Here is a 20,822-nt window from a genome sequence, read left to right on the forward strand (position 1 = left end):
ATAAAGTTATTTGGTTTATAAAAATGAAGGGCAGTGTAAAGTAAATCTGAATACCACAAAGCTTTATAGAGGATGCAATCTTGAATTCCTTACTACAAGTTACTAAACACTTTCAAAAATAATAGGACTTATTCTACACAATTTAAAGTCTTGAGCTAGAGCTCTAAGAAGAATTCAGTAGATGAAAAGTAGGTATGTAGAAATCATGTTATAAAATATGATTTTTATACAAAATGTACCACTACTCTTCAAATGTATAAGGCTTAATATGAGTATTTTTGGATTATGAGTGCTGTATACAAGTTTTAGAGTAGTCTCCAACCATTCAAAATTCAGTATTTTTTATATGTTTTGATATTTCTGAAGTGAATGAACACAGTACAGGATGTAATTTAATGTCAACTTTATACTGTTCCACATGGTAAAAATAAAAGCTTTTTTGAGCTCAGGAGAGAATGTATCTTTTGAATTCTTGATCTCTATATAGATTCTTCTTTCAGGAATGTCAGAATTTTGTAATATGAACTAATAGCCACTAGGAATTGGTCCAAGTTTAAAGAGAAGATACAACAGAGACATAAGGTGTCAAATAGTTTAAGTCTTCCCTTTGCAATTATACAGTCATTATTTTTTACATGAAAGTAAAAGTGCTTTAAAGTAAAAAATCTTTATGTAAAATGTATCAGTATTACTAATACTTAATATCCAAGTAGAATTTTCTACATTAATTTCAGTTTACCCATTTCTTTTGAAAAGTACCATTCTGCCACAAGGTAAACAAAAAATGGTCCATAAAATGGTGACATCAGACACATCATAATTTGTGGTATGGGCCCTTTAAATTGAGACCAAATCTTTATTAACCCAAAGCTAGAGAGACTTTATTTGTTGCACATGCCCAAAGTAACTCACATTTTCTATAAGCCTTGAAGAATTTTTATTTAGCATAATGAGAGGTTTAATGACTTATATTCAAGACTATGTAGCACTCTTCTGCTGCTGTTCACCAGCTGTTTTTATGATGATAACTCCGAGATCTGGAATGTGATCGAAAATGAGAGTGTTTTGCTGTTTGTGCTTTAGCTTCAGAATTGGTATACCCCTTGGGAGATTTACAAGGGGATCTTGCTATGGAGTCAGAATGTCTTCCATGTGATCTTGATTTGGTTCCTGAGCTAGTCTGCTTTTGAGGTGAACTTGATTGTGATTTTCCTATTGACTTGGATCTTTTTGGTAACGACTTGGACCTTGACCGTCCTCTAGAACCAGAATTCCTTCTTGGAGTTCTTGACTGCCTTGCTGAGGTAGACCGCCTTGGTAGTGATTTGGAGCGAGATTTAGATTGGCTATAAGAAAATCGCCTGTGTCGAGACCTGCAAATATCCATAATGTTAACAGTATATATTTCACACAAAAACATTTAATAGGTTTAGAAACAGCAACTTTAGGAATGTATACATTTTACATAATATTAGTTATGATTTCACTGGATAAACTAAAAGAAACAATTTTAATTTTGCTATGCATGCTTTTAGTTCAAATGTAAGTACCAAGTCTGTAATATTTGTTATACTAGAATGTATGACCAAAAGATTTTTACTTTGCTAGATTTATCTTATGATACAGGTCAGTTCTGAAAAATGCCCTGCATAATAAATCTGGGTTATACAACTCCTAAGAGGTATGAAAATCTGAAGGGAAAAAAAGATTAAAAAAAAGAGAGAAAGTAACTATTTAAAGTTTATTAAATAATGCTTATAAAAACCAAAACCAAAACCAAAACCAAATGCAGGACTTTTGAATCCCACCATGATAGAGCAACTTGTATTAGACTAATCTTCCCACGGAAAACAGCTATATAAAGAAGCTAAACAACATTTATAAAACAACTGTTTAAAGGTATTAGAGAATAACCAACCAACCCTAGCAGAACTTGAGGGGTTACAAACCATGGCTCTTTTACAAAGACCATGTTCCAAATGTTGGCATGGTGGAACTGAACCCAAACAGAAAATGGCTATTTGACTAAGCATATTAACAGACAAATTAGGATTCAGGACTACCAAAATGGTTGGGACTAAAGAGGCAAAATCTCAGAGATGAGAAAATGGCAGTCAAGAAATCTCCTAAAATTTGCCTACAAATTCTCTTCAAGTCACTGGCCATCTTTTAAGCTGTGCACATAAAGGATGAGACTCCTAGAGGTCAAGAAAAAGAGCAGATGGAAGATTCAAGAATTAAGATGAAATTCTATCAGACACACAGTGCTGGGGAGAGAGGCTGGAGTTCAACCCCCAAAAGGTCAAAGAGCCTTGAGTAACAACCCAGGCTTTCAATTAAGAACCCAGAAGGGCCATATCCTACCGATCAGTCTTAACAATGCCTCAAACAAGCCTTGAAAAGATCAAGGTGATCTGCCAATACTCCTCCACCTACTAGAAGAAACTTCCTTTGGAGGATATCATCCAAAGCACTGCAAGTTTTCATCGACGATGTCCAACATCCAATAAAGAAATCCATGAAATATGTCAAAAATAGATAAAAATGACTAAAAGCTAAGGAAATACAAGACAAAAAAAAAAAAAAAAAAAAAAAAAACAGACCCAAAGTAATTTGGATATTGGCATTATTCAGACAGGAATTTTTAAAAATGACTACGACCAATGTCCTATCAAGAAAATAAGAAGACAGGCAAAACAGATTAAAAAATGGAGAAGTTCAACAGAATATTGGAATCTGTAGAAAGAAACAAATGGACATTTTAAGAACTGAAAATATATATCTGAAATGTAAAAGTCACTAGATAAATTTAACAGCAATCAATATACAGAAGAAAAAGTGAACTGAACTATAAAACAGATTATTAGAAAAACATATATACTGAAACACAATGAGAGAAAAGGAATTTTAAGAAATCCAGAACAAAGCCTAAGAGATATGTACACAGTCACACAGCCAAAAAGAAAAAATGGACGAGGCAGAAGCCATATTTGAAGAGATAATAGCCTAGCATTTTCCCAAACTAATGAAAAGCATCAACTCACAATTTCAAGCAGCTCAGTAAACCCTGGAGAATAAGATACATTACCTGTAAAGGAGCAACATTAAGACTGACAGCTGACTATAAATATCAAGAAATGATAGAGTAATTTTTTTTCTTTTGCTTATATAACAAAGGTTTTATTACTTTAAGTAAAACTGTTAACAAAGTGATAGCTTTCCCAGTCGGCTTCTTAATGCATTTAACAAGTAACATTCTTGATAGAATAATTTTCTTTAAGTGTTTATTTTGGAGAGAAAGAATGTGAGTAAGGGAAGGGCAGAGAGAGGGAGACAGAGGATCGAAAGCAGGTTCCATGCTGAGAGCGCAGAGCCCAACGTGGGGCTCGAACTCACAAATCGTGAGATCAAGACCTGAGCTGAAATCAAGAATAAGACTCAAGTGACTGAGCCACCCAGGCGCCCCACTAGTTTGTTTTTTTATCCATATCCACTAAAGACAAAATAAGAGACCTCATTTTAGTCTAAGATAATAGCACTTATACTGTATTTACTTATAGTATATGTTAGGCTTATACATACACTACTTCATTCATACGCATGCACATATGCACACACAAAATCTGATCCTTATGAATGTCATGAGAACTAGGTAAGATTTGCATTCTCTATACTATAATTTTACAAATGGAAAAAACTGAGGTCAGAGAGATCAAGCAATGATCTTATGATGAGTACAAAGCAAAACAGCATTGTTACAAGAAGATGTGGTTCTTTCTATTCCTGATACTTCATGATGATTTGGGATAATTTATGGACATTTTTTTTTATACTATAACCTATTTTTTAAATGTTTTATTTATATTTAAGACTGAGAGCACAAGTGCGGGAGGGACAGAGAAAAAAGGGGACAAAGGATCTGAAGCAGGCTTTGCAATGACAGCAGTGAGCCCTATGTGGGGCTCAAACCCACGAACTGGGAGATCATGACCTGACCGAAGTCAGACACTCAAACAACTAAACCACCCAGGCGCCCCAATAGACATTGTTAAATTTTCTCCAGCTAAGTGTTATACTTTACTTTTACTAGGAGGCATAAAATGATGTGAATATTTGCCGTTTTTTGATTAATCAGGAGAAAAACTGGTTAACTATGGCTCTAATACATTTGGGAAACAACTGACATTCCTAATGAATAAAATGTGCAATTTACTTTTCTTTTTTCTTTCACAAACTTGTCTTCTTCACAAGGGCCAATGGATATTATTAAGTTACAACAGTTGTTGCGTTAGGCACAATATTATACCTCCTTTAATCTTTGATATAAACATCATTCATTTAAAAATAATAAATAAATAATTCATTCATTTTATACATACCACCTGTATCATTCTAAACTTATGCTAAAATATATATGTATAGTTTCTACATATGTATAGTTATATGTATACATATATATAATATATATGTGTATAGTATATAAATATAAAATTCATAGTAATGTAAACTGTTGAACATTACTTCCTTATATCCTCCGTAAAGTCAGAAGCAGTACCACTGTTATCAGTGTGGCTTTCCTATATATAAGGCATGTAAAAGTTTTTTAAAATCTTGATTTGCTTTCACTATGTTTTAAGTTCTATAAATATAATTTTGTATTTTAAATATAGAAACTATATATCAGAGCTAAATCTCAAATAATGAATCAATGGGAAAATGGCTTTCCCTTAGCCATGGACAAACTTGACTGTTCTCCATAGATGCAAAGGAGGTTTTATATTCTTATACTATCAGAGAAAATATGATAAAAGAGATCATGTTCCAGATAGGACTGTTTCTAAATATTTCTTCACCAATCTCGGTAATGGCTCAATCCTGACTGGGTTTTCCTGGATTATAAAAGGTGCTTAGGGCTTCCTCCCTGCTTCATGCCTCCCTAAGGATGGGCCAAATCAACATATTTTTTCACACACAAGGAGAAGTACTGAACTGCTACGTAAGATCCTAGAGCCCTGACAGGGCCATATTTTCTAGCAATCAGGATTCCTGGATATTAAAAACTCATAGAAGGTAGATGTAGTTCTCACTTCCTATCTTTGACTTCCACTTGGCTGGAGGGATTGGAGTCAGGTCACTCCACAGTCGTGTTTTTAAATCTGGGAACCTGGGGCAAAGATTAACTCTCTAGCTCTGGTACATATACCATACACTGCGCTTTTTCTTGGCTAGGCTCTTGGAGTTGAGGAACGGAGGGATCAGAGTGAAAGTGAGCAGCCCTGGTGATCTTTGATCTTAAGTTATATGGGCCTATATAGAGTTTAGGTGTACTACATGTGGCCCAGGAGTGCTCTTATTTCTCACAGAAAAAAGGATATTCGTGTAAATGCTGATCATTTTTTTTACATTTTTTAAATGTTTATTTATCTTTGAGAAAGAGAGATAAGGATGAGCAGGGGAGGGGCAGAGAGAGAGGAAGACACAGAATCTGAAGCAGACTCCAGGCTCCGAGCTGTCAGCACAGAGCTGGATGCAGGGCTCAAACTCATGGACCATGAGATCATGGCCTAAGCTGAAGTCAGATGCTTAACTGACTGAGCCACCCAGGCACCTCTCTTTTTTTTTTTTTTTAAAGTAAACTCTACACTTGGCACCTGGGTGGCTCAGTCAATTAAGCATCCGACTTCGGCTCAGGTCATGATCTCATGGTTTGTGGGTTCGAGCCCCATGTCAGGCTCTGTGCTGACATGGACTCTGCTTGGGATTCTGTGTCTCCCTCTCTTTCTGCTCTTCCCCCACTCATGTTCTGTCTCTCTCTCCTCCAAAAATAAATAAACATTAAAAAAAAAAAAAAAAAGTAAACTCTACACCCAACATGAGGCTCAAACTTATGACCCCAAGATCAAGAGCAAGAGTTGCATGTTCCACTGACTGAACCCCAAAGCTGATCATTCTTAAAGAAAATTTACCTTAAAATTCTACATGTCTATGAAAAAATTACAGCACTAAAACTCAAGATAAATACAATTATTTAAGAATTTAAGAATGCTAATACAATTTCAGTTATTATTTAAATAACTTCAAGTTAATTAATTTTCATTGTGTTTTACTATTTTTTTAATTATTTTTTATTATTAGTGATTTACTATTATTCTAACAGAAACAAAGTCCTGGCTAGCAATATAAATAACCTGCAAATATCTTTTTTCTGAAAAAACTTACTATTTTCATGTCTTCTTAGAATAGTACCATACTTATAATTTGTTTTTGAAAATAACTTACCTTTTATAAATATATTGATTTACATTAATTTTAAGTTCAATCTCCTGTCACAAGTGATTATATTTCTTATGAGTTTTTAGTCATCCCGAACTTAAATTCTTAATTATTCTGTTCAGTTAGGAAAACTTTATTTTTTTTAGTTCCACTTTATATGTCAAGTATACATTTTAAAATTTTTTGTTTTTTCTTCAGTACATATTACTTTTCTATTTAAAAAGGTTAAAATTAAGTCTGTCATGAAATAAAAACACTGGAAGGTACCCAATATACTCAAGTTAAATAACAATACACTTCAAATAGAGAGGAGCATATCGTTTTTAAAAAAGTTGACCTTTATGTATATTAAACAAAATGATTCTGAGGCCTGTTTTTGAAAACCCTTTAAAATGTTTTCCAGAAAAAGTAGAAAATTAAGTTTTCAATCCTCCTGTATTTTGTACTCACTCTTTAAGGCTATCAGATCGTCTCCTATTTCTTCCCCATGAAGAGCTTCTACTTCGAGTTCTCCTTTGGCTGGGGCTTCTTGACCGCCTATGATCACTTGGAGAACAAGGGTGACGTTCTTTTGATTTCATTTGGCCTGGTGCTAGAATATGAAATAATTTATTACCTGAAAACCTCAGTAACAGCTATTCAAATAGTATTCTTTTCTGAAAGAATTTAAAATTAAAAAAAAAAAATCTGTCAGAGCTAAAACTCATTCTGCTGAATAAACAAGATCTAATGTTTAGTCACACTTACTTTTTCGATCACCTTGTGCAAACTGTATTTCAATTTGACGGCCACATACCCACTTTCTATTGAGGTTATAAAGAGCATCTTCAGCATCGCGAACATCTTCAAATATGACTAGCTGTTAAGGATACTTTGAACATCAGATATCAAGTAAAAATATTATTTTTATAGAATTATTTACATGTGACATGAAATTAATAGGAAAAAACAACTCCAAGTTATTAAGCTCATATATATATATATACACACACATATATATATAAAATCAGAAATTTCACTTTTATTATGAAAACAAAATGTCCCCTTATGATTTAGAAGAATCCATCTAAAAGTAAGAACAGAAACAAACGTGTAACTACACTTCTAATGCACACATTAGTGTAGCTGCAGTATGCATTTATAATGTGAAAGAACATGTTATGAGAAAAAAATAAGTCCAACACTGGCTAGGATTAAAAAAAAAATTGTTTAGGCTCTCCCTTCTTTCAGGTAAAAGATTCATCAGGTTTTTCATCATACAGAAGCCTTTATTCTGAAATTATAATTACTCTTTCACTAAAAGGCTTTTTGATTATGACATTTAGGAAAAATTACTTACTATAAACAAAACTGCAAAGATACATGTAACTTAAAATATTACACCTTTAAAAATGATATTTACTTTTGAACCTACTATTTTAAAATACTTTTATGTTTTTATTACTTGGGATATAATTATAAAAAAAACACAAAAGCAATCTGTGAACATCTGGAGTTACATATATTGGTTTGTAATACCCCACTAAACTTCCTTACCTACGTAAATTATATATTAAACCTGACTAAAATGGAAATAAACTATAGAAAATGACTAGCTGTTTTTCAGGAGGTTGTTCACGGGTTTAATTTTTTAAAAATAGAAAACAGAAAAAGCTCAAGAAACGCAATACAAAATGAGACTTTGGCAATTACCTCAATGTCACTTGATCTTGAACCTTGACCTTTACTCTTTAAGGCTTGCAAGATGGACTTTATAAGAGACGCAGAACCAACAAAATCAGACTTGGCTTTGACTCTGGAACTCTGAATAAATGTAGGAAAGCCGAAGTCTCAACCTGGTGTTGGCTTTGTCTTTTGCTTGATAAAGACTTCCCCTCTTCCAGGTCTTTATATCTGTGTCCACCCTCCCTCTTTACTCCTTGATGCTTGAACTTTAGGTGCCTTTTTTCTTGCCTGCTTGGTTTATGCTTGGATTCTAGCTAACAGGTTGGTTCAAACTGGGGGGTGCTTGCCAGCTACTGTGGACTGCTTTAGATTTTCTGAGATAGAGAAATAAACACATTTAATTAGGCAATATTAATCTCATAACATATGCTCCTGAATACACATGCATATCTGCACAGATATACAGTACATTCATATGCACACAGTAAAACAAAGGATATTGAACATAAGCAAATCCTCTTGGGCGGCGGGTGTAGAAGTCAAGTGGAATGTAAACGTCTACTATAGGGCCATAGCGACCAAACTCACGGCGCAAGTCCTCAGGCCTGAAGTGTTTTAGAAATAAGGCAAAGAAATATGAATAGCTGTATTAAAATATTTTGCCTACGGAAATCCAGTTGAAACCTTCAAAAGAAAGTATTATCTAGACCAGTATTATCTAAAATTGTCATAATAATCACCCAGGGTTTAGGAAGGAGGAAAAAAGAAAGCAAATCCTCAGGCCTCACTTGTAGAGATTCTGATTTAAAAGATCTGCATTAGGGGCTGGAAATCTGTATTTTTATAAGCACTCCAGGTGGCTGTTCGGATTGGGGAAAAAATGACCAAGGAAAGTTATTATCCATCTTTGAAAGTGACTTTTATTAAAAGATATTTCAATTGTCAATATAAAAAGTTCTGTTAACTATTTCATTAAGAACACATTCATTTGCCTCACTATAATTTCACGTTTATGTTAATTTTGTTTTCAGATGGCAAGGATTAGCTGCTAAAGAAGTCCTAAAATTATTTCTCAGGCTTTAAAGAAAACTGTTTTACTATTAAACATAAAGCAAAATAACTACCATATTCTTAAATTTGATAAGTATTTTTAAGCCTCCTATATGCCTTCTACTGTGACAGGTACTAAAAAGGGGACACCAAAGGAATATTTAGCTTATTTGTCTTCATGGAGCAACAACTTAAACTGAAGAGACAAAATACTTAGCATTTATAGCTGACAATTAGAGTACATTTACAATCCAGCTACTGTTCACCTTAATGCTAACAATTTTATGGTTGTTTAAAGGTGAGGGCACAGACAGATGAATTCACCTAAGGTCAGCAAGCCAGCATATGATAGAACTAGAATCAAACATCCACAACCTGACACTCGTCTGTGTTCTGAATCACTGCACCGTACCGCCTCATGGAGATCTTAGAGATTCAGCATCAAGCTATGAGCACAAAACGTGGCCCAGAAGAAATAAGAGTCCTTCAAAACATATTATGCAGAAAGAAGACTCAAAGATGACTGCAAAGCTGCTAGCTTGGGCAAATGGAAGAAAGACAGTGTCCATGACAAAAATGAGATCGCTGGAAAAGAGAAGTTAGATTGATGAGGGAGGAGAGAGGCAAAAGAAATGCTGGATTTGAGGTGATGGCTGAACATCCGTAAGAGCTCGGTAAACAGGGGGCCTGGCTGGCTCAGTAGGTAGAGCATGTAACTCTTGATCTCGGGGTTGTGAGTTCGAGCCCGATGTTGGGTGCAGAGATCACTCAAAAAAATAAAATAAAATCTTTAAAAAAAAGAGTTATGTAAACAACTGAAAATTATTATTAAATAAATTTATTTTCCTTTCAAGACTAAAAGTCAGTGATTAAAGCTAGAGATGTGAATTCACCACACAGTGCAACTGACATGACATCCTTTATTGTACTTTTTTTCATTTAATACTTAATCTAAAATGTTTAATTGTCTGCCTTCCCTGAAACTATTATCTTTGGAGGGTAGTGACAATGTCTTTCTTTCATTTACTCATTCAACAAATATTTACTGAGCACCTACTCTGGCCAGCCTGTAGCGATGTGATGGAGAACAACATTCCTGCTACCACAGAACACAAGACAACAGGGTAATGACTCTCAGCCATTCCTGAGTATTAGAATCATTTGTGAAGGAGATGTTATAAAAACAGGTACTCCAGCCTGATGCATTAACCTTGGACCCAATTAGTACTTCCCCTGGTGGGCCCCAGGTAGGTTTAGTTTTTTTAAGGGTTTCACAGGCAATTCTGAGAATCAGGGTTGAGAATCACTTTTAAAGCAGGTGTCTTCACCAGTGTACCTTAGCATCATTGCTTGGCACAAAGTAGGCACTCAAAATATTGAGTTACCATTTAAGAGTCAAGGAGAATGAGAATGAGAGAAGTTACCTTGCCCAGAGGTACATATAGCCAGCAGCAAAGCTAGACTTCAAATGAATTTTCTGAGGCAACCAATCCCTTCAACAAATGTGAGTGTCTGACAGGAAAAGGATCCTAGATGGTGTAATGGAGGCTGGGGCAATGTGTGTCACGGAGGCTTGGAATCCCAGAAGCCAAGGGTGACAGAAACCTGAAGAAGCCAAACTTCCAAAAGAGCTGGCTCCCATTGTCACCACTGCCACAGCTATTAGCTGTTGTTTTGCTCTCATTTATTTTTGTATTTTTGGTGTCATCTATTTTGACATTCAGAAAATAGAGAATACAATAAACACTTATGTATCCACCAAGATTTAGTATATCTCAATATTTGTCATCATTTTCAGTGATTTTTTTAGAAACAAGATGTATTATTCTACCTTAGAGACAATCATTGGTGTTTATTATTCCTCTGCATAATTTTGTATTTTTACTGTAAATTAATATATCCCTAATTACATGTTTTTGTATATGTCAAACTTCATATAAATGGTATCAGACTATTTATATAATTTTACTCCTTCTCCTCCCTTGAAATTTCTCTATGTAGCCCTAGTTCACTCATTTTAACTCTGTATTGGTATTATCAATAAATCAAAATTTACTTATCCATCTTTCTGTGGATAAACATTTAAGATGCTATCTGTTTTTTAAACTGCAAACTATGCTGCAGCATATGTTATGATACAAGTGCCATGCAGAGCTCTGCTAGATTCCTGGGATGCATCACAATGCAACTGGTGGGCCGGAGAGCACGCTGATCTTCAGCTTCTACTGAACTACATGAAGAGAACTACATGTTCTCCAAAGTGACCAAATCAACCTATACTCCTCAAAACCTACATAAGAATTCCACTGCTCCACCTCCTCATTAACACTTTTAATTCTTATCATCCTGAAGCATATAAAGTGAATGGGTATCTTAATGTTTTAATTTTAATTTACCTAACAACCAGTTAGGTGCAACATATTTTCATGTGTTATGGGTCAGTTGTTTCCTGTTAATACCTACCAGCAGTATTTCTGGGTTAAAGAAGATGTGTAATTTTTATATACTGTAATTTTTATGAAACTGCCACAGTCCTGCAAAGTGGTTGTGCCATTTTATACTCCCACCCACAATGTATGAGTTTCAGTTAGGCTAATCTTTGTTAGCACTTTCTAGGTTGTCAGATTTTTGGTTTTTTTGTTTTTTATCTTAGCCATTGAAGTGGGAGTTAGGTGGAATCTCACTGTGGTGGTTTTTTTTGGTTTAATGTTTATTTATCTTGTGAGAGAAGAACAAGGGGAAGGGGAAGAGAGAGGGAGAGAGAATCCCAAGCAGACTTGGTCGCTGTCAGCACAGAGCCCTACATGGGGCTTGATCTCACTAACAGTGAGATCATGACCTGAGCCTGAATAAAGTTGGATACTTAACCAACTGAGCCACCCAGGAGCCCTCTCACTGTGGTTTTAATTTGCACTTCCAAATCACAAATGATCTCAAGCACTTTTTCATGTGCTAATTTTCCTTGTGAAGTGTCTGTTGGAGCTTTCTGCCCATTTTTAATGTTTGTCTCTTTCACTACTGAGTTGTAAAAGTTCTTTACATATTCTGAAAAAAAGTCCTTTGTATTGCTTTGTGTATGTTTTGTGAATATTTTCTCTCAGTCTGTAGCATGACTATTTACTCTCTTAATAGCATTTCTTAATGAACAAGAATTTTAAATTAGAGAAATCTAATTTTTCAATATTCTTTTTTCTTTTATGGTAATTGCTTTCTTTGTCCTATAAGAAATCTTTGCCTATCCCCAGGTCATAAAGACATTCTTCTATGTTTTCTTCTAAAAGCTTTATTTTGTTATCTTTTCCATTTCAATTGATGATCCAGCTCAAATTGTGACGTGAAGTATAGGCTGCAGTTCATTTTCCCCAGTATGCACTGTCCATTTGTTGAAAAGATTTTCCTTTTTCCTTTTTCCACTGGTACCTTTGTTAAACATCAGCTGACTCTGTAAGTGTGGATTATTTATGGACTCTCTATTCTGTTCTATTAATCTATTTGTCCATCCTTAGGCCAATATCACACTTTCTTGATTACTATATATTTTTAGTAGGTCTTATGTCAGGTGAGTCTTCCAACTTCAGTGATCTTTTCCTAGATTATTTTGGCTAGTCTAGATCCTTTCCATATCAATATATTTTAGAATTAACTTGTCACTTCCTATTTCATGTATTTTTCAAATTTATTTATTATTTTTTTTAGTAATCTCTACATCCAACATGGGGCTCGAATTCACAACCCCAACATCAAGAGTGGCATACTCTGACTGAGCCAGCCAGGTGCCCCCAGTTTCTATTTTTTTAACAGCCTCTGATCAGGAACGTCTTGAATCTATAATATAATCAGTTTGGGGAGAACTGATAACTTAGCATTTTGTTTTCGAATCCAAGAACATGGTATATCAATTTATGTTGTCTTCTTTCTCTTGGCACTATATTGTAGTTTTTTGTGTAAAGGTTTTTATTACATGTTTTGTTGTTGTTCTTGTTAAACTTATTTCTGTTTTTTTGATACTAAGGCAAATGAAATTGTTTTAAATTTTTCATTTTCAACTGTTTACTGCTAATATATAGAAACAGATTTTTTGTAAGTTTATCTGGTATTCTGATAACTTACTAACTCATTACTTAAGGTTTACATAAACATGTCACCTAAGAATAGGGACAAGTTTTGCTTCTATCTTTATAATTTTTATGTTTTTTATTTATTTTTCTTCCCTTGTTACACTGGTTAGGGCCTGCAACAAAATGATGAATTGAGGTTGTAAGAGTGGGCATGTTTGGCTTGTTTTGATCTTAGGGGAAAAGCATTCGGCTTTTACCATTAAGTATCTTGTTAGCTATAGGCTTTTCATAGGTACCCTTTATTGGGCTGGGGAAGTTCCCTTCTATTCCAGTTTGCTGACACTTTTTCTCATGAATCTTGCTGAATTCTGTTTAATGCTTTTTCCGTATCACCATCAATATCAATATAGTCTCATACACACTGTAACCAAAGAATGCTACTAATTATGTCAAACGAGGTACTTGACGGTTGCTTCCCAACCTAACATGATGTTATGCATCAAAATGAGAATGTTATATTTGGGATTTGGACATTACTTTGTTCCCTTAGAAAACTATATCTGACATTTAAAAAAAATTATTCTTCTACATAGTGCAAAAGCAAAGATATTAAAAGTAATATTCTTCCTGAACCAGATCTTGTTTCACCAGTGAAAAGAAAAATAATACAAATTAAAACAGCATGAAATGTATTTTAAAAATTTTTTTTAAAGTTTAAAAAAATTTTTTTTTTTAATATTTTTTTTCAACGTTTTTTATTTATTTTTGGGACAGAGAGAGACAGAGCATGAACGGGGGAGGGGCAGAGCGAGAGGGAGACACAGAATCGGAAACAGGCTCCAGGCTCCGAGCCATCAGCCCAGAGCCTGACGCGGGGCTCGAACTCACGGACCGCGAGATCGTGACCTGGCTGAAGTCGGACGCTTAACCGACTGCGCCACCCAGGCGCCCCAAAAAATTTTTTAAAGTAATCTCTACACCCAACGCGAGACTCAAACCTATAACCGTGAGATCGAGTCACATGCTCCACTGATTATGCTAACCAGGCACCCCTAAAATGTATTTTTAAGTCTTTCTTTAGTTTTTTTTTTTTTTAAACATTTATTTATTACTGAGAGACAGACACAGAGCGTGAGCAGGGGAGGGGCAGAGAGAGAAGGAGACGCAGAATCCGAAGCAGGCTCCAGGCTCTGAGCTGTCAGCACAGAGCCCGACACAGAGCTCACAGAGCTCGAACTCACAAACTGTGAGATCATGACCTGAGCCGAAGTCGGTCACCTAACCAACTGAGCCACCCAACCGCCCCAAGTCTTTCTTTAGTTTTGATACTCAATTTCATTCCAAAAAAAATTTAAGCTAAGCCATAATACCTTTTAATGTCTTGTGCTTTATGGCACATATTAAAATGGCTACTGCAAAGAAGCATTCAAAAAAAATTTTTTTTGTTTATTTATTTTGTGTGAGAGAGAGCACACGGGAGAGGGAGACAGAGGGAGAGAGAGACAATCCCAAGCAGGCTTTGCACTGTCAGCACAGAGCCCAGTGTGGGGCCTGAACTCACGAACCGTGAGATCATGACCTGAGCTGAAGTCAAAAGAGGGTGCTTAACCGACTGAGTCACGTAGGTACCCATTTTTAAAATTTTTTAAAAGTTTGTATTATTTATTTTATGTGTGTGTGTGTGTGTGAGAGAGAGAGAGATAGAGCACGCACATGGGAGGGGCACAAAGAAGTATTTTAAATAAAATTTGGCTTTGTTATAGTTGCCATATTACCAGTTAACTTACACTGCATGCCACCCTGTACAAAAAAGCTTTTAATATAAGTTACACGTAATGATTCTACCTTCACAAAACTATTCAGCAGCTGGGCAATTTTAGATAAGAAACTTAATTTCTCCAAGCCTCAGTTTCTAATCTGTGAAATGGGATTAATAAAGAACATACATTACAGGGTTATTGGGAAAATCTAGTAAGATAATATATGCAAAATGTTTAGTACAGTGTTTAACACATAGTGAATACTCAACAAATGTCAGCGATTATTATTCCATTAATACAAATCTAGATGATTGCCCCCAGTGGCAGTACTAAAAAGTGGTGAAAAAACTGGAAAAAGAAATCAATAAATCTCAATTTTCAGTCTTGATTACTCATGGTGGATTATCTAGATCAGAAAACATGTGTCATGTGATGTGTTTTATTTGGCCTCAAGGTGTGCTGAAACATAAAACTGCCAATATTTTACAGCTTTTAAATCTACAAAAACAGGAATCTCATATAATTCAATTAAATAAATGCCAGCATTTTGGAACAGAGTTTACACAAACACAGGTTTCAGTTTCTTTAGAAAATTAGGACTTTGTGGCAACAAGTCCAAATGTCTATGTAGTAATTAGCTGCAGCTAGTAGTACCAGTTGCCATCCCCTTTATATGGCATGAGTTCTTTTCTATTTGCTACAATCCACACCATCCTATTGTGCCTTATAACCCAACAACTTTACTCATTCATATTACCCTGGCTAGCCCCTGTGGCTACTGGAACTGGAAACCTCTCTCTCTCTCTTTTTTGTAGACACACTAGAGAGACGAGATGCTTATTTAGATTCAGGTGGTCTTTAACTGTAGGATTTTTTTTTTTTTTTTTTTTACTCTACCCAAATTATAAATATTTGTTTTCTATGTATTGATAAACAGGTTGAGAGGAGAAATATAAACACACGCATCTTTTAGATGTCATTAAGGTATATTAACCCACACTCTATAATTGTGACATACAGAATAGAAGGGATCAAATAAAAAAATACTGAACATTTACTCCTCAAAGGTAAACGACAATGATAACTCCAGATGGCTCTGGAGTCAAGGGCTCCAATATTTGAATATTTGAAGCCATTAAGCCCCAGTTAAATCATTAAAACTCTTAAGCTTCAGGTTTTCCTTGTGTATTATAAAGATGATATTGCATACCTAAAAAGGTTGAGCGGCGAATAAATTAGGTAAAACCAGTGAAATGGAAACGTCTATTTATGCCCCTATCCCACCCTCTATCATTCATTCCCTCTGGCTCCTGTTAAGGGAGAAAGTGCTTTATGATGAAGAGGTCATTCCTTAATATTTATGTTTAAGCACTATGTAGGCAAGAATTCTCAAGGCGGGGAGGGGGATGTGTGGACCGAGAGCATCTCACTGGACCAGGGAAGTCTATCCAAACCGTTATCATGGGTGTTTACACTGCACTCTGAACTTTATAGAAAAACATAAATCTCTTTCACTGAAGCCATCCTTTGTATTGTGCAGCAAAATGTAACCAGCATCCCTTGTAAGTAGACCACACTCAGAGAACGGGAAGAGTAAGGCCCAAGGTACTACGCATTATTTTATAATACGTTCTCACCATCCCCAATTCCTCTTCATCTAGGACACAAGACGCGCAGCTTTATCGGGGCACGGCGACAAAGGAGTCGAATCGCAGGCACTGGCCCGAGGGAAAACACTCTCGGCCAGGGGCGGGGAGGCACCCTGGCTACAGGGAAAGCAGAAGCCTGCGCGCCGCGGGTCCTCAAGCAGAGGATGGGCACCGATCTCCCGGGCGCGGGGCCCGGCCCCGGGGGTGCGCTGCGCCGGGGCGGAACGCCGGCCGGGAGAGGGGAGGCGCGAGTCCCGCCCCGGCCTGGAGCAGCCCGAGGGTTCGCACCGCTCCCGGGAAGGGCGCCTCCGCGGAAAGCACAGGCCCAGCCAGAGGCCGGGCAGGCGCCGGGCACAGCCGGGGGCCGCGACCCGGCTCCGCGACGCTGCCGTTACCCGGCCCCTCCCCCGCGCGCCAACCTGCGGCCGCAGCCGCCGCTCACCTGGTGGCGTCTGCGACGTTCCTGACGAACAGGGAGGTGTTGGGGGGCCTCGTGTAGCGCGACATGGCCGCTTCCTCCGTTGCCTCTGGGCCTGCCCGCGGCCGCCAGGCTCGCTCCGTTTCTCTCAGTCGCCGCTGCCGCCACAGCAGCTCCGCCGGCCCCCGGCGCGACCCCCTCCCCTCGGCCTCGGCCCCGCGAGCGCGCAGCCGCAGAGGCGGGCGCGGGGCGGGGGGGCGCTGCGCGGCGCGAGCTTGTCCGTGCAGACCGCGCGGGGGCGGAGCCCGAGCCGAGGGGATCCGGGGAGGGGGAGGCGCGGGGTCCTGAAGATCCAGGGAATCCGAGGAGGGGGCGGTGCCGGGGTCTGCCAAGGTCCGGGGAGGGGGCTGTGCGGGAGTCCCGGGGTCCGAAGAGATCCGGGGAGAAGACGGCGCGGGGTCCCGCAGACCGAGGGAATCTGAGAAGAAAGGGGCGGTGCAAGAGAGGATCTGGGAGGGGGCGGTGTGGAAGGGTCCCAGGTTCCGAGAAGATCTGGGGATGGGGCGGTGCCGAGGTACGCGGGGATCCGGGAAGGAGGGGAGCTTGGAGGCTGGAGTCCGAGGGGTCTGGAAAGGGGGCGCTTGGGGTCAGAGAGTGTCAGGAGGGCGGAGGCCAGCGGGGTCCTAGGAGCTGAAACTGAGGCGGGGGATAGAGGATCCGGAGAGAGGGTGTTGGGAGTCGTCGGAGTGGGTGGTCGTGAAGGTAGAGTTCAACTGCTGAACAGCCGATGGCCCGTGGGGCCTTCATCCTTACATCCTCAGCCCAAGACCTTGGCACTAGTTCCGCCTACGGTTCCTTTAGCCCTGAGCCTAATAAGGCTTTAAAATTGTGAGGATTCGGGGGTTTTGTTTGTGTTTTGATTCTTCACTTAGGGCACACTATTCAGCTGTGGATACATTCATTTAGATATTTACTGAGTGCCTACTATGCACCAGGAATGTGTTAGGTGTGGGATATAGCAACACTACAGGCCAAGTCCCAACCCTTATTGTAGAGAGAGGGTGCAACAATAAACGAATGAGCAAATGAGGACGTGATGTAGAAGAAAGCAGTGAAAAGGCAGTGGCAATTAAGCAAATTAAAAATTTTTTTTTAATTTTTATTTGCTCTGGAAGGAGAGAGGCAGAACGTGAGAGGGGGAGGTGTGCAGAGAGAGAGAGAGAGAGACAGAATCCGAAGCAGGCTCCAGGCTGTCAGCACAGAGCCCGATAGGGGGCTTGAACTCAAGATCTGTGAGATCATGACCTGAGTGAAGTTGGTTCCCCAACCGACTGAGCCACCCAGGTGCCCTGGTGATTAAGCAAATTTAAAGTATCCTCCTTACCTTGCTCCAAAATGTAGCCCAGCCCTTTCTAGTTACACTTCTGCTTTCAGGTTTACTCTTCTCATTGGCATTACCCAGCACTGTAACAAGGTAACTTGTTAATTATTATTTTTATATGTTTCTGTTTATTTAGTAATCTCTACACCCAGCATGGTTGCTCGAACTCATGACCCCGAGATCAAGAGTCATGCACTCTTCCCACTGAGCCATCCGGGCACCCCCAGGTAACTTATAATTATTGATAACACTCCTTTTTATTCTCAGAAGTGGTAGATTTTGGAGGATAAATAATAGGGTGACCCTACATAGCTCAGACTCAAAGGCTGTGAGAGTTTCCCAAGGTCTAGAACCGCTTCTGGAACAGTGGCCATTCGTTTAAAAAGGAATTACTTTGGCACAGTAGGCACAGGACTACACGGAATATAAAAGGGATGAGGAGGTGTGGTCAGCGTTCCTAGTCTCATAGAGCTTACAATTTGGTAGGGAGGGAGAATCTAAAAACTAATAAAGACATAGACGATGACAAGGGCTGTGGTAAGAGCTCTATGCTGAAGGAGAGGGGGCCTTATAGTGGTTGGCAAACAGGGCTAGAGGGTTACTGAATTTTTACCCGAAGTCTTGGGGAGGTATTTCAAGACTGAAGAAGAGCAATCCATGCACTGAAAACAGCATATGCAGTGACTTTGAGGCAATATAGGAATGATATGAGGCAAACGAGCCAAAAGCTGAAGAACAGGAAAGTGAGGCTGGGGAGCAGACCTGGTTTATAGTAGGGAAGTTTGGAATGCTGACTATATTGGTTTGCTAGGGCTGTCATAACAAGTTACCTCTGATGCAGTTGTTTAAAACAAGAGAAATTTATGGGGCATCTGGCTGGCTCAGTCGGTGGAGCATGCAACTCTTGATCTCAGGGTTGTGAGTTCAGCCCCACATTGGGTGTAGAGATTTACTTAAAAATAAAATCTTTAAAAAAGACAGAGAAATTTATTCTCTCACAGTTCTGGAGGTCAGAGGTGCAAAATCATGGTGTTAATAGGACCACACTTTCTCTAAAGGTTCTAGGGGAGAATCCTTCCTTGCTTCTTCCAGTCAGTCTCAGGTGCCTGCAGGCATTCCTTGGCTTGAGGCTGCATATTTCCAGTCTCTGCCTCCATCTTCACATGACCTTCTCCTCTTCTGTCTTATAAGAATACTTGTCATTGGATTGGGTGCCCACCCAGATAATCCAGGTTTATCTCATGTCAGGATCCTTAATTGTAGCTACAAAGACCTGTTTTTACAAATGAGGCCATATATGGGAATTAGGGCTTGGACATACCTTTTCTGGGGCCACCGTTCAACCCATTATACTGACCTTGTGGGGAAAAGAGACTTGATTTTGTGCAAAATGAGTCATTAATAAACCTATTGCCTGACATATGAAGTAGGGTAAAAACTCCATGTAAACTGTGAATTTACTTAGTTAAAAATAGATGTATTTATGTGCCCAGATGTAAATAGGATTTTTTTCTGAGTGGAGGCATTATACTCTGAATTTTACTTTCTTCTTCTTACCTTTGATACTGTCAGATTATTATTTTTAAAATCCTTTTTAAAATTGGAAATGCCTGGGGCACCTGGGTGGCCCAGTCAGTTAAGCATCCGACTTCCGCTCGGATCATGATCTCGTGGTTCACAGTTTGTTTGAGCCCAGTGTCATTCTCAGTGCTGACAGCTCAGAGCCTGGAGCCTCCTTCGGATTCTGTGTCTCCCTCTCTCTCTCTCTGCAAACCCCCCTGCTCACACTCTTTCTCTCTTTCTCTCAAAAATAAACATTTTTTTAAAAATAATAAAAATAAAATAAAATTGGAAAAGCCCTAGAAAGCTCTTTGCAGTTTGAAAAAAAGCTTTTGTAGGAGTATGTGAAAAGTCTTACAGTGCATGAGGAGTGGGTTTTTGTTGTTGTTGTTGTTCCTATTGCTAGAAGTATCTGAAGGAAGGGTTTTAAACTGTAAAAGTTTCGGTTAGAAACTTGAACTTTGAAAGTAGCTGGAATTGATTTAAAGTAAATTGTGGAAATGGTAACTGTAAGGAGATGGACGTGTTAAATAGCTTGACTGTAGTATTTATTTCACTGTGTATATATCTCAAATCATCATGTTGCACACCTTAAATGTGTACGCTATTTAATAAATTAATTTAGTTGTGGAGCCATAATTATTTACATTACATAAAAAGGTACGCACTTCCTGTTTCTGAATATGAAGTGTAAAGAAGTGTCAGTAAGCTGTTTTCTACTTGGAAGGCCCAACGAGGGACATGGTCAAGAACAGACAATGAAAGAAGGTTATACAACAGTAGGCTTAGCCAGTGTCTTGACCAGGTCCTCAGACCAGCTGAGATGAGTAACTGTTGAAACTGTACTTTGCCTTCTTAAAGCAGTGGGGAAAAGGCTTAAGTCAAGACTAAATACCCTGCCTGTCACTAGACTCACAAGCATTTACATATTTACCCTAAGTCCTAGAATTTAGCTAGGTGCCATTCAGTAAATCAATCATTGTTTTCTTTACCAATGGGATCCTACAG

The 20,822-nt window shown here is 38.3% G+C and overlaps 1 protein-coding gene across 4 annotated transcripts; it reads right to left on the reverse strand.

Moving 5' to 3' along the window:
* Positions 1-817: 817 nt before the first annotated feature.
* Positions 818-17,106, reverse strand: SRSF12 (serine and arginine rich splicing factor 12). 4 transcript variants are annotated; one of them, XM_049652923.1, is made up of 5 exons: positions 16,898-17,106; positions 7,966-8,076; positions 7,021-7,132; positions 6,724-6,865; positions 818-1,373 (listed from the first exon to the last, which is right to left on the reverse strand). In XM_049652923.1, exons 4-5 carry the CDS (start codon positions 6,852-6,854, stop codon positions 1,004-1,006), a joined length of 501 nt encoding a protein of 166 aa, XP_049508880.1. In that variant the 5' UTR covers positions 6,855-6,865; positions 7,021-7,132; positions 7,966-8,076; positions 16,898-17,106; the 3' UTR covers positions 818-1,003. The 4 variants fall into 4 exon arrangements, with proteins under 4 accessions (XP_049508880.1, XP_049508877.1, XP_049508879.1 ...); XM_049652920.1 differs by lacking the exon at positions 7,966-8,076 and adding an exon at positions 8,437-8,543 and having other exon boundaries at positions 7,021-7,122; positions 16,898-17,052; XM_049652922.1 differs by lacking the exons at positions 7,966-8,076; positions 16,898-17,106 and adding exons at positions 8,437-8,543; positions 16,444-16,845 and having other exon boundaries at positions 7,021-7,122.
* Between the last annotated feature and the right edge of the window lie 3,716 nt (positions 17,107-20,822).

The sequence above is a fragment of the Panthera uncia genome, assembly GCF_023721935.1.
Source record: "Panthera uncia isolate 11264 chromosome B2 unlocalized genomic scaffold, Puncia_PCG_1.0 HiC_scaffold_24, whole genome shotgun sequence".
Classification (NCBI taxonomy): domain Eukaryota; kingdom Metazoa; phylum Chordata; class Mammalia; order Carnivora; family Felidae; genus Panthera; species Panthera uncia.

Excerpts from the sequence above, each read along its gene's own strand:
- SRSF12 (XM_049652920.1), bottom strand. The coding sequence starts at position 16,962 with ATGTCGCGCTACACGAGGCCCCCCAACACCTCCCTGTTCGTCAGGAAC. Across the intron at positions 8,544-16,897 it reads AACGTCGCAGACGCCACCAG|GCCTGAGGACTTGCGCCGTG; the intron begins GTGAGCGGCGGC and ends AAAACACTTCAG. Across the intron at positions 6,866-7,020 it reads TGCACAAGGTGATCGAAAAA|CACCAGGCCAAATGAAATCA; the intron begins GTAAGTGTGACT and ends TTCATATTCTAG.